Source organism: Erythranthe guttata, chromosome 7 (genome assembly GCF_056151865.1).
Source record: "Erythranthe guttata isolate IM_541 chromosome 7, IM_541, whole genome shotgun sequence".
In the NCBI taxonomy this organism is placed as follows: Eukaryota; Viridiplantae; Streptophyta; class Magnoliopsida; order Lamiales; family Phrymaceae; genus Erythranthe; species Erythranthe guttata.
In genome coordinates, this window is record NC_142539.1 from 14,602,891 (window position 1) to 14,614,768 (window position 11,878).

At 36.1% G+C, this 11,878-nt stretch overlaps 2 protein-coding genes across 2 annotated transcripts; both read left to right on the forward strand.

Annotated features, from left to right (window-relative positions):
- Window positions 1-6,992: 6,992 nt before the first annotated feature.
- LOC105950597 (UDP-glycosyltransferase 74F2) lies at window positions 6,993-9,886 on the forward strand. Its single transcript, XM_012973966.2, has 2 exons — window positions 6,993-7,697; window positions 8,836-9,886. The coding sequence occupies exons 1-2, from the start codon at window positions 7,038-7,040 to the stop codon at window positions 9,565-9,567; spliced, it is 1,392 nt and encodes a 463-aa protein (XP_012829420.1). The 5' UTR covers window positions 6,993-7,037; the 3' UTR covers window positions 9,568-9,886.
- Window positions 9,887-10,442: 556 nt separating this feature from the next.
- On the forward strand, window positions 10,443-11,255 carry LOC148769791 (cytochrome P450 71A21-like). The gene is made up of 3 exons (XM_088820354.1): window positions 10,443-10,569; window positions 10,662-10,867; window positions 10,950-11,255. Exons 1-3 carry the CDS (start codon window positions 10,443-10,445, stop codon window positions 11,253-11,255), a joined length of 639 nt encoding a protein of 212 aa, XP_088676480.1.
- Window positions 11,256-11,878: the final 623 nt, after the last annotated feature.

An 11,878-nucleotide genomic window follows, 5' to 3' on the forward strand; every position in this document is an offset into this window, starting at 1 on the left:
GGATCAATGAATATGTAAATCAAATAAAATGTGGTAAATCCAAGAAAGAAGAAGAAGAAGAAATAAGTATATATACTCACATTTTTAATCTGGTCTGTCTCTCCTTTACAAAAACTTGCGCTCTCTCCCTGCTTCTGTTGGTTTGATAAATTACAAAATGACCACATTTTTAAAGAAAATAGTAAAAAAGAGGATCAACGAATATGTAAATCAAATAAGATGGACTTACCATTCATAGAAAATTTCTTCTTAGAGTTGTTGTTAGTTGTGAATCTCAACCTTAAATCTGCATGTATGCATGTATAATGTATTTTAACATCTGATACAATTTTTATGGGTTTTTTGCAAAACCCACCCCTATGTAATCTCGAATTGCTGAAAAAGCACTCGTGTTAATTTTTTTTGGCAAGAATCCCCCTATAAAAATTAATCAAAGGCAATAAGGTCCCTAACAGCTTATCTTGTGCCGCACGCGCGGATTGTGCGATTCAGAGTGTATTTTTGACCCAAAAAGACCAAAATACGCTTTAAATTATAAATTTTAAAAATTACAAATTCACCCCAAAATTCTATATGTCCCAAAATGAAGTTTTCAAAATTTGCAATTCATTCCTTCCCATTTCCAAAAAGGTCATCTTCCCAAATCAAACCACAAACGTCACTCTAGCCGGCAACCATCTTCACACCATCTCCGGTGTCTTCCTCACTGGAAAACGTCATAGGAAGAGAGTCACGGTCAACATCGTACCCACCTCCAACACGTCCGCCGCCATAACCACCTCACACACGACGTCCATATCCACCACCATCGCCACCGCGGACCTTTTAAATTGCTGGTAGACGGTAGCTCTCCGACGTGTGCGGCGGTGGATGCACCATTTGAGGAATTTGATAGAAAGTTGTTTGAGTTCGGGTTTGGGGTTGGGGTTTGGGGTTGGGGTTGGGGAGGGAGTGGGTGGTGTGTTGGTTTGACGGGGAAGATGAAGCAAATGCATCGTCTCTTTTTTCTTTTCCTTTTTTTTTTTCTTTTGGGATTTTGTTTTCAAATTTTTTTTTGAGGGATTCAATATTTTATTTTTTGTGTTGAATATTTTTATTTTGTTTTATTTTGAATTCAGGGTAATTTTGTCATTTCATCTAAGTGAAGAGGAAAAACGAAAAAAGAGGCAGTGTGATTCGTAAAATATAACATAGGGGGATTCTTGCTAATTTTTTTAACACAAGGTTTTTTTTAGCAATTCGAGATTACACAGGGGTTATGTGCAACTAACTCCAATTTTTATTAATAATTCAATGTTATGGATTATTCTACAAACTCCGTATTTCGCTGTTTGTTATCTTGTAAGCGTTTTCACTTTGGGATCGAATCTTTCCCGTATTATGGATGTAACAAGCTATTTTCTCGCTTTTCAAATTGAGCTGATCGAAAGAGAAAGTGGATAGGTTCCTTTATCAAATTCAAACTTATTATGATAGATATTGAGTTGAATTAGACTTACGTCGTGTTAGATAGGATTCTTTGCTTAATGCGGAAAGCTAAATCAATATTAAAATGGCTACGAGTTTCGGTTTCGGCAACGTGCAACAAAAATAATATTTGAAGGGGCAATATGCAACAAAAATGCTCAATTTCGATTAATAACTCATCAAAAAAATGAGAAATAACAAAATGACCACATTTATAAAGAAAATAGTAAAAAAGAAGATCAATGAATATGTAAACCAAATAAAATGTGGTAAATCCAAGAAAGAAGAAGAAGAAATATTATGTTGGTTTGGCACCGAATCCTAAATTAAAACTTTGCGGGAGGGGTGTCTAATTAAATCTATGAAATAAAAATAAAATCAATATGTATCGAAATAAATTTGAAATAGATTTATATATTTGTGTGCCTTGAGCATCCTATTCTATTTAAGCAACAAATTAAATTTTGATGCTGCAGGAACAAAAAGAAAAATAAATACAATAGAAAAAGAAAAGGAAAAAAAAAGAATATAATCTGGTAAATCAAATAAAACAGTAATAAGTATAGTTACATTTACTGAGCATGAGTTGGAATTTGATTCCCATCCACATAGACTCTGGGGATATGGGATATCTGGGGCCACTCAGAACCATAATCGCTATCTCCACCTTTTATATCTAACATCGGACAATCCGAGATGTTTAAGGTGATGAGACGTAGCATGGCTTCCTTAGACGAGCAAATCCTCTCCCAATTCCACGACGAGCAACAGCAGAAGCAGCGGCGGCAGAACAACCGCGCCGGCGAGGCGGATTTGGTTTGCGACACCGCGGAGTCGTGCTGCGGCAGCAACTTCGACGAAATCGACCGGCGCGGGCTAGCATTGGCGGAGAGCGCTGCATCGGACGGCACAAACATCGCCGGAGACGGATGCATTGCGGCGGCGGCGAGCAGCAGGATGTGCCGGAGCTGCGGGAAAGAGGAATCATGCATGTTGCTTTTGGGATTAAATTAAATTAGGATTGGGATTAAATTAAATTAAATTAAATTAGTTTTCTTAATTGGAGCTAAACATGCTCAAAATCTGACGGGTTCGGCCATAGCAGGAGCTCTGGATGGTGTGGGGACGATGGGGAGGCTGATTTTGGGTTTTTTTTGTGGATCGGACGGAGGACGGTGCGTGTAGAGAATTTCGCGCAGGCTGAAACCTTAATCGACTATGTGCATATTCAAAGTCGATTAAGCTAATCGACTATGTTCTGGTAGTCGACTAAGGTTGATCGACTCCAGTTTTTTTTTTTTTTTTTTTTTTGGATTTCTCATTTATTGATTTCAATTGTATAAATCATTTATAATGTTTGAATATTTTTTATTTTTTGTAAAATATAGTTGTTTTTGCATTTTTTCGCAGTTGTAATTTGTTATGTTTAGTAACAGATTCTTAATCGACTATGCTTCATCATAGGCGATTGATATACCTCATGTAGAAAAAAAATTAAAAAATAATTTTTTTTTTTAAATTAAAGAATTTCCTTAATCGACTATGAAGCATAGTCGATTAAGGCTAATCGACTATGCTTCATAGTGCCTTAATCGACTATGCTTCATAGTCGATTAAGGAAACTGATACAGAAAAGACGGGAAAAAAACAGGAAAAAAAAATCGATGAGCGCGTGACCCAGTGATGATGTGGCGGGCGAGGGCAAAGCTGGAAAACATAATGGCTCAAAATGGGTGTGGACTTTTCTCAAATGGACTGAAATATTTTGGACCTCTCTCCATTAAAAAAAAAGGGGCAATTTGCTATAGGTCCTCCTCTAAGAGATTATATGTGTTAAAATCCATCTAATAAACTCTAATTCCCAGCAGATTTTATTATATGTAATTTGTCAAAAATACCCCTATCAATATATGGTAAAATAAATCCTCAAAATCAAATCCCCAATTTTTCTCCCTATATTATACAACAAATCCGAAAATTAGGACTGCAACTCTCTTGATATCGATTCTTCCCTGTTTTTTCAAAACCAAAATCACCACAAATTTTGAAGCCTTCCATAGATTTGGGTGTCTGAGCGTTTGCAGTTTACAAGGTCGTTTGCAGTTTGCCTTCATTCCCTTTTCCTTCGTTCGATTTGTTGTTTACCAATTTTCCTTCGTGTCGTTTGCTGTTTAGAAATTGTTTGTTGTTCGGTAACAACTCAGGTTGTAAAAAATGCACCACCGCTACGAACGTCGCGCCACTGCCGCAACCGCCTGCTTATGTCTCTATAAAATGCAAATAGCAAACTAATAATTAAAACTTGCATTATTGAATTTAAAACAACAAACTACCTATGAATTCACCAAATACAAACAATCAATCGAACAAGTAAAAAAATCAGCATCATCTAATTACAAAAAATAAAATGAAAATATAATATGCAATATCTAAATGTAAATAATAAAAATAAAAATACAGAACAAAAATATCATACATATCATAAAAATGCAAAAAATAACAACAAAATTATAAAAAATATTCTATCAATGCAAAATTGCAATTTGCAGTTTGCAACAAAATCTACTGTTATCGATTGCAATTTGCAGTTTGTAACAACAATTTGATTTTGCAGTTTCATTATTTTGTTTTTTGCTATCATACATATCATAAAAATGTAAAAAATAACAATAAAATTATAAAAAATATTCTATCAATGCAAAAATTGCAATTTGCAGTTTGCAACAAAATCTACTGTTATCGATTGCAATTTGCAGTTTGTAACAACAATTTGATTTTGCAGTTTAATTTTTTGTTTTTTGCTATTTATTGAACCAAAATCAGTTAGAAATACAAACAAACATTATAAACTCACTACAGATAAATACAAAACGAGAAAAAAAAACTCACCTTGTGCAAGCAATGAGCGATTTATGTTTGTTGTCCGCTTTTAACTCTTTCACCGAAAAATCATCTAATAATGTAAAGCTTCAATTTTTTTTCCTTCCCTACAACATAATCCAAAAGAATTGAATTCCAAAGAAAAAAAAATCGAACAGATGTAATCGAGAAAGGGTATAGAGAAAGAAAGAAGTTGATCGGAAAAAAAAATCGAAAAGTGTTGATCGAAAAGAAAAAAAAATCAGAAGAAAAAAGCCAGAGACACGAGATGGAGAGGAAGAGAAATATGAGAGATTATATAGGAAGAAAGATACGTAAGATTGGAGAGAGAGAGTGTATGAGATTTGTTTTCTTATTAATTGAGGGTGTTTATGTCTATATACTAATTGTTTTATTTTATTTATATTATTTTTTTGTGATAAAGGACCTATGCCTATATTCATCTAGCAACTAGGATCCCTACCTATATAAGTCCAGAATAAGGGGTGTCTAGCCAATTTCCCCTAAAAAAATAATGAAGGGTTTCCTCAAATAGCCACTATATACATTGCATTTTAAGATTTAAGTTTTGTAACAGCTACTTTTTAATAATTAAAAAAATATTTATATGCAAAACAATTAAATAAAACAACAAAAAATAAAAGAAGTAAAAAAAAAAAAAGGAAATTAAAGAGGTTGGCGCGTGCTATGATTAGCAGGGTCATCTCGGTTTATATTAATGCTACAGCGCGTAAAACACATGAGATAGATCTATTCCATCCATTGGGATAATTACAGTTTTCACCCCTCAAGTTTGCACTAATTCCACATTTGGTCCCTCATGTTCACAAAAAAACACATTTGGTCCCTCATGTTTGAATAATTTAAAACTTTTGGTCATTCCCGTCAATTTACCATTAGTCCGCTGTGACGGTGATACGATATATTATTAAATATATCGTTTAATTATTAGTTAGTTATTATTTTATTATTAATTAATTATCATAGTATATTTATATTAGATATAGCCGTATGTTAGTTTAGGGTTAGGATGATTAGGAGGATTATTAAGTATTTAATTAGTATAGGTAATTATCTTTCCTAGTTAGATTAGGATTCTAGGGTTTTATTATCTTTAAATAGTCGTTTTGTGCTAGGGTTTTATAATGCAGAGAGAAATATTAAAGAATAGATCTTACGTTTCGTAGGAAATATTTATGATACTCAAGAGATCGTATCAATTGGTATCAGAGCGAAGTTGCGATTAACACCAACGCTTCGTTAGCAAGGCAGCGATTACATCAAAGCTACGCTGGAGCAAAGTTGAGATCACATCAAAACTTTGTGAAAATCATGATGTCAGAAACAAGACGGTTGGAGCGATTGGAAAAATCCGTAGAGAAATTACGGATTAATTTTCAGAAATTGCTCGAACAAAGTCAAGGACGACGTCAACGCCATCACAAAAGCCGAAGGGACCGCTGCCGAAGGGACCGCCGCCCGTCACCGCCACCGCCGCTGCCGCTGCCGAGCCTATTCCCGGACGAAGAGGAAGAAGACGACGATGACTTTTTCGAAGAGTCACCGCCACTACCACCGCCGCCGCCGTTGCCGAGCCTATTGCCGGAAGAAGAGGAAGAGGACGACGATGATTGTTTCGAAGAACCCCAATTTTTTGTGAGTTCGCCGAAAGATGAATTATCGGATTCACTTGAGGTAATTTGGGACGAAGGTGAGGAATTAACTAAGGAAGAGAACGAAGAACTACAGTGGATATTAGAAGAGTCCCACGATATTCAAAAGAAAGGAGACGAACAAGATTTGGTGACTGTGAATGAGCCCGGATCTGTTAAGACGACCGAGAAAAATAAAAGCATGATATTGATTGTGAAGGAGATGAAATTTGAAAAGGCAATTGAGAAGGTTGATTTGTCGGGAAAAAGATTGAATATTTTCGCTAAAGTAGCCTTTGTTATTTCATTGGATCAGCATGAACAATGTGGTAAAAAGCTCGGTCGTTCATCGTGTTTTTCGGAGTCAATCGGGAAGCAAGTCGATAAAGTCAAACATAGGTGGAAACGCAAAGGAGAGAGACCAAATTGACTCGAACCTTGAGGACAAGGTTCATTTCAAGAGGGGTGGTTTGATACGATATATTATTAAATATATCGTTTAATTATTAGTTAGTTATTATTTTATTATTAATTAATTATCATAGTATATTTATATTAGATATAGCCGTATGTTAGTTTAGGGTTAGGATGATTAGGAGGATTATTAAGTATTTAATTAGTATAGGTAATTATCTTTCCTAGTTAGATTAGGATTCTAGGGTTTTATTATCTTTAAATAGTCGTTTTGTGCTAGGGTTTTATAATGCAGAGAGAAATATTAAAGAATAGATCTTACGTTTCGTAGGAAATATTTATGATACTCAAGAGATCGCATCAGACGGACACACACATTCCATTAGTACTAACGGAAAATTGATAGAAACGACTAAAATTGTTAAATTTTGAAAACATCAGAGACCAAATGTATTTTTTGTGAACATGACGGATCAAATGTATTTTAGCGACGAAAACTGTATTTTTTCTGATCCACATATATATCTATCTATATAGAAAGAAACAAAAACCCCACCTGTCTCTACATATGTATATATATGTGTGTGTGTGAATTTATTCAAAAATAGCATATTCAAAGGAAAAATGATGAAAATGGATAAGGAGAAAAAAGAACATAGAGTACATATCTTGTGTGTACCTTATCCAAGCCAAGGCCATGTAAACCCAATGCTCCAATTCTGCAAACGCTTAGTCTCCAAAGGAGCCAAAGCCACCTTCACCATCACCAACTTCATCTCCAAATCCATCAACCCTAAATCCGACTCCGTCGATATCGCGTCCATCTCCGACGGCTTCGACGCCGGCGGTTTCCAGCAAGCCGAGAGCGTCTCCGATTACCTAAACCGGATGGAAGTCGAGGGCTCGAGAACCCTAGAAAATCTCATCAAATCGTACCGAGACCGAAATTTGGCCGTAGATTGCATAGTTTACGATGCGTTTTTGCCTTGGGTTTTGGATGTGACGATGAGATTTGGTATAAGGGCGGCGTGCTTTTTCACGCAGGCGTGTGCGGTGAACTATGTGTACTATTATGTGCACCGTGGGTTGTTGGATATTCCGGTGGTGACGCCGCCGCCGGTGGAGATTCCAGGGCTGCCGCCGCTAGAGTTGCCGGACTTGCCGTCGTTCATGCACGTGAGTGGTTCGTACCCGGCTTACTTCGAGATGGTGCTGAATCAGTTCTCGAATGTGGACAAGGCTGATTTTGTGCTTGTCAACACGTTTTACAAGTTGGAGGAGAAGGTAAAATTATGCTTTTATAACTTTAATTCATTATTAAAAAAAAAAAAAGGATGAATGGTTTCATAAAGAAAAACTTAATTCATAAAGAGAGAGAAAAAAAGGAATTATATTGAATTAATGATGAATGGTTTGATCATTGTTAACTGAATTAAGAATTATTACGAGGAAAAAAATACAGTTTTCGTCCTTTAAGGTTGCACTGATTTCACATTTGGTCCCCATGTTCAGAAAAAAACACATTTGGTTCCTTATGTTTAAAAAATTTAACACTTTTATTCCTTTCGGTCAATTTTTCGGTTAAACTAACGGAATCAAGTGTGTTACATGACTGTCTTAACTAACAGTCTAACGGTCAATTGACAAAAATGACCAAAAGTATTAAATTATTGGAATATGAGGGACCAAATGCGTTTTTAGTGAACATGGGGACCAAATGTGAAATCGAGGCAAACTTGAGGGACGAAAACTGTAATTTCCCGTTATTCTGATATATAAAATAGTCTCATTTTGAAAAGCAAATATAATATGTAACGATTACATTATCTAATTAAACATCAAAAAAAAAAATACTAGAGTTGTGTTTTTAATTAGGTCAAATTGGTATAAAAAAGTGGGTTGGATTTACAAGTTTGGATTAATGATAAAAATAACACCACATTAGTTTATGTTAATTTTATAGTTTTGGATATTTAACAATGAACTACTAATACTATTGGACATTTTAGAAGACTCTTTTATCCAATTTTTTTTTTTAATGAAGGAACCGACAGCTAATTATATAGGTGCATTGGGCAAACTTTACACCCTCGTATAAGAACTTGCAATACGAGAGACGTAAAAAATACTAGGCTAACCATGTGTGACAAGCTCCACCCAGCAATAATAATAATAATATTATTATTATTATATATAGTGAAAGACGTAGACGACTCTTCTTATCATTATCGATGTAAAAATTTGAATATCTCAATCAACTTTGTCTTTTTTGAAATATTTGTGCCTGCATCACTATCAACGTATGGAAAGTGGGGCAACCAAGAAAAATAGAAAATAGAAAATAGAAAATTAAATCAATCTATTTTTTTATTACATATTTTTTATGTACGTAAATGTTTGCCAATTCTTTTTCCAACGACAGGTTGTGGATTCAATGACAAAAGTGTGTCCAATGCTAACAATTGGACCAACACTCCCATCTTTCTATTTGGACAACCGTATCGAAAACGACGACAAATACGACGTAAACCTCTTCCAATCGGACCCCTCGCAAACAATCCTCGATTGGCTAAACACAAAGCCACCAAAATCGGTCGTCTACATAGCATTCGGCAGCATGGACAATCTCCCCAAAGCACAAATGGAAGAGATTGCATGGGGCTTGAACAACACCAATTTCGACTTCCTTTGGGTCATTAGGGTTTTCGACAAGGAAGAGAAGCTTCCGGAAAGTTTCGTCCGAGCCTCGTCCGAAAGGGCACTGTTCGCGCACTGGAGCCCGCAGCTGGAAGTTCTGTCGAACGAAGCCATAGGTTGCTTCTTCTCGCACGGCGGTTGGAATTCGACGACCGAGGCGTTGAGCTTGGGTGTGCCGATGGTTGTGATGCCGCAGTGGACGGATCAAACGACGGATGCTAAGCTCGTGCAAGATGTTTGGGGAGTGGGGATTAGGGTTAGGGTTTCCGAAGAAAATGGTATTGTGAGGAGAGAGGAGATTGAGAGTTGTGTAAGGGAAGTGATGGAAGGGGAGAAGGGGAAAGAGATGAAGAGGAATTGTGTTAAGTGGAGGGATTTGGCTAAGGAGGCAGTTAGTGAGGGTGGTACTTCTGACCTAAATATTGATGCTTTTATTTCTAAGTTGGAATGTTCTTGATTTAGTTATCTTATCTTTGAATTGAGATGTGATTCAAGAAAATGGTGTGATTATTAAACCAAGGCCTAGGTTCTTAATAAAGTATGATTGGTTTGTAGGATGGGATTATGTATGTGAATTAATGTGTTATAACAATGTCATCTAAAAATGTTGGATTGTATTTCTCTAAAAAAAAAGTGTTGGATTGTACAATCTCACCCCATATATAGAGGGAGGGGCAAATTACAGCCACTGTCTACGAAATCATGGTTTCGTCACTGCCTACGAAATAAAAATGGGAAAAATACTTTTTTCGTTTCTCAAGTTTGCACCGATTTCACATCTGATCCCCCATATTTACAAAAAATACATTTGGTCTCTTATGTTTTAAAAATTCAACACTTTTAGTCATTTCAGTCAATTTTCCGTGAAAACTAACCGAATCAAGCATGTTCCATGATTTTCTTAACTAACTGATTAACGGTAAATTGACGAAAGGACCAAAACTGTTAAATTATTGAAACATGAAGGACCAAATATGTTTTTTTGTGAACATGAGGGACCAAATGTAAAATCGATGCAAATTTGAAGAGTGAAAACTGTAATTTCCCCGAATAAACATTTATGGTGAGTGAGTTTCAACAAATTTCTTGTTGATATTTATGGAACATATTATTCTTATACCAACTTAGCACATCCGGAACCAGTTGAGCTATTGGCCAGTATGCTATACCATGCGGGCCGTAACATATTATTCTACTTCCCACTTCACGTTGTTAAAGCTAATATTCCCACAAACATTAAAAGATTCCATCTCCATTTCTCCTTCCAAATTCACCAATTTTTCAGACATAAAAATTAATGTTTTCCTACACCTTTGACGATCAAGAAAACCCATGGATGTTTCCAAATTTCTTCTTCTCCCCTTGTTCCTTTTCAGTTTTCACAATAATTTTCGCAATCATAAAAAGAAAACGGCCCACCTCTCAAAAACCCATCAAGCCGTCGCCGCCGAAGCTTCCAGTAATCGGAAACCTCCACTAATTAGGGTTCAGCCCCCACAAAAACCCTCCACTCTCTATCAAGAAAACACGGCCCTTTTAATGTTTCATCAGCTGATTTAGCTAAAGAAATACTGAAAATCCACGACCCAATTTGCTCCAACAGGCCCGAATCAAGCGTGGCGCGTGGTATTTACGACTGTGAAGACATCGCCTTTTCAACATACGGCGAGTACTGGAGGCGCGTGAAGAGTATTTGCGTTAACCAGCTTCTGAGCATTCGAAAAGTTCAGTCTTTTCGGAATGTTCGGGAGGAAGAGGTTTCTGTTATGTTGGAGAAGAGCAGACAATTCGTGTAGTGAAAAACGTGTGATTGATTTAAGGATGTTTTGGAGAGGTTAGGGGTTTTGTTGGGTGGTTTCGAAATCGGGGAGTTACGTTCCTTGGCTTGTTTGGGTTAAATATGTTAATGGGATGAATCGTAAAGTTCGGGGAGTCGAGGAAGATCTCGATGAGTTTTTGGATTTTGTTGTGAAGGAGCATTTGAAAGGTGGTGGAATTCGCGGAAACGAGAAGGATTTTGTCGATGTGTTGCTCGATATTTGGAGGAACGATGAGGGTGGTTTTGTTCTTGAAGAAAGCTCGATCAAAGCTCTTGTCTTGGTAATGTTTGCATTGCGTTTTACAGTTCTTGAATTGAATTCTTGATTAAGTGGAACAGGGTGCCTCTGTAGTTTGTTATGTCTGTGTTCTTGGATTTTTTATTATTGGGGCAAATTACGGCCACCCTCTAAGGTAAGGCAAATTACGAAAATAATCCCTCATGTTTGCATAATTACAACCACCCCTTAATTCCGGTTATTTTGGCCTGAAAATGGGTGAAAAATGGCAATGTGGCATAACTTATTGAGTTCGGGTGGGATCGGAGTTTTTTTTTCTTTTCTTTGTTGAGGTGGTAATCCGCAAAAATAGGCAAAGTTTAGGCGGTTTAATGCTAGTTACCCATATATTTTATATATGTAGTTAGTATTTAAACTAAAATTAATTAAGAAAATAAAAAATTAAATCAAATTTTTAAATATTTTGAATAAAATTTTGGTAATTCGGTTATTTACCGAACCGAATGGTAAGCGGTATGAAATTTTGGCGTACCGAAGTTGCAGTACAATTTTACCGAATGAATGCCCTTAAATATACCGACTTGAAGGATTTTTTCGTAGTTTGACCTTAGCTAAAGGGGGTTGCCGTAATTTGCCTTTAATATTATTTTTTTAGTTTCTTTCTTTTCTGTGTTTGTAGCAAATGCAATATACATAAGAACCTCGATAAAT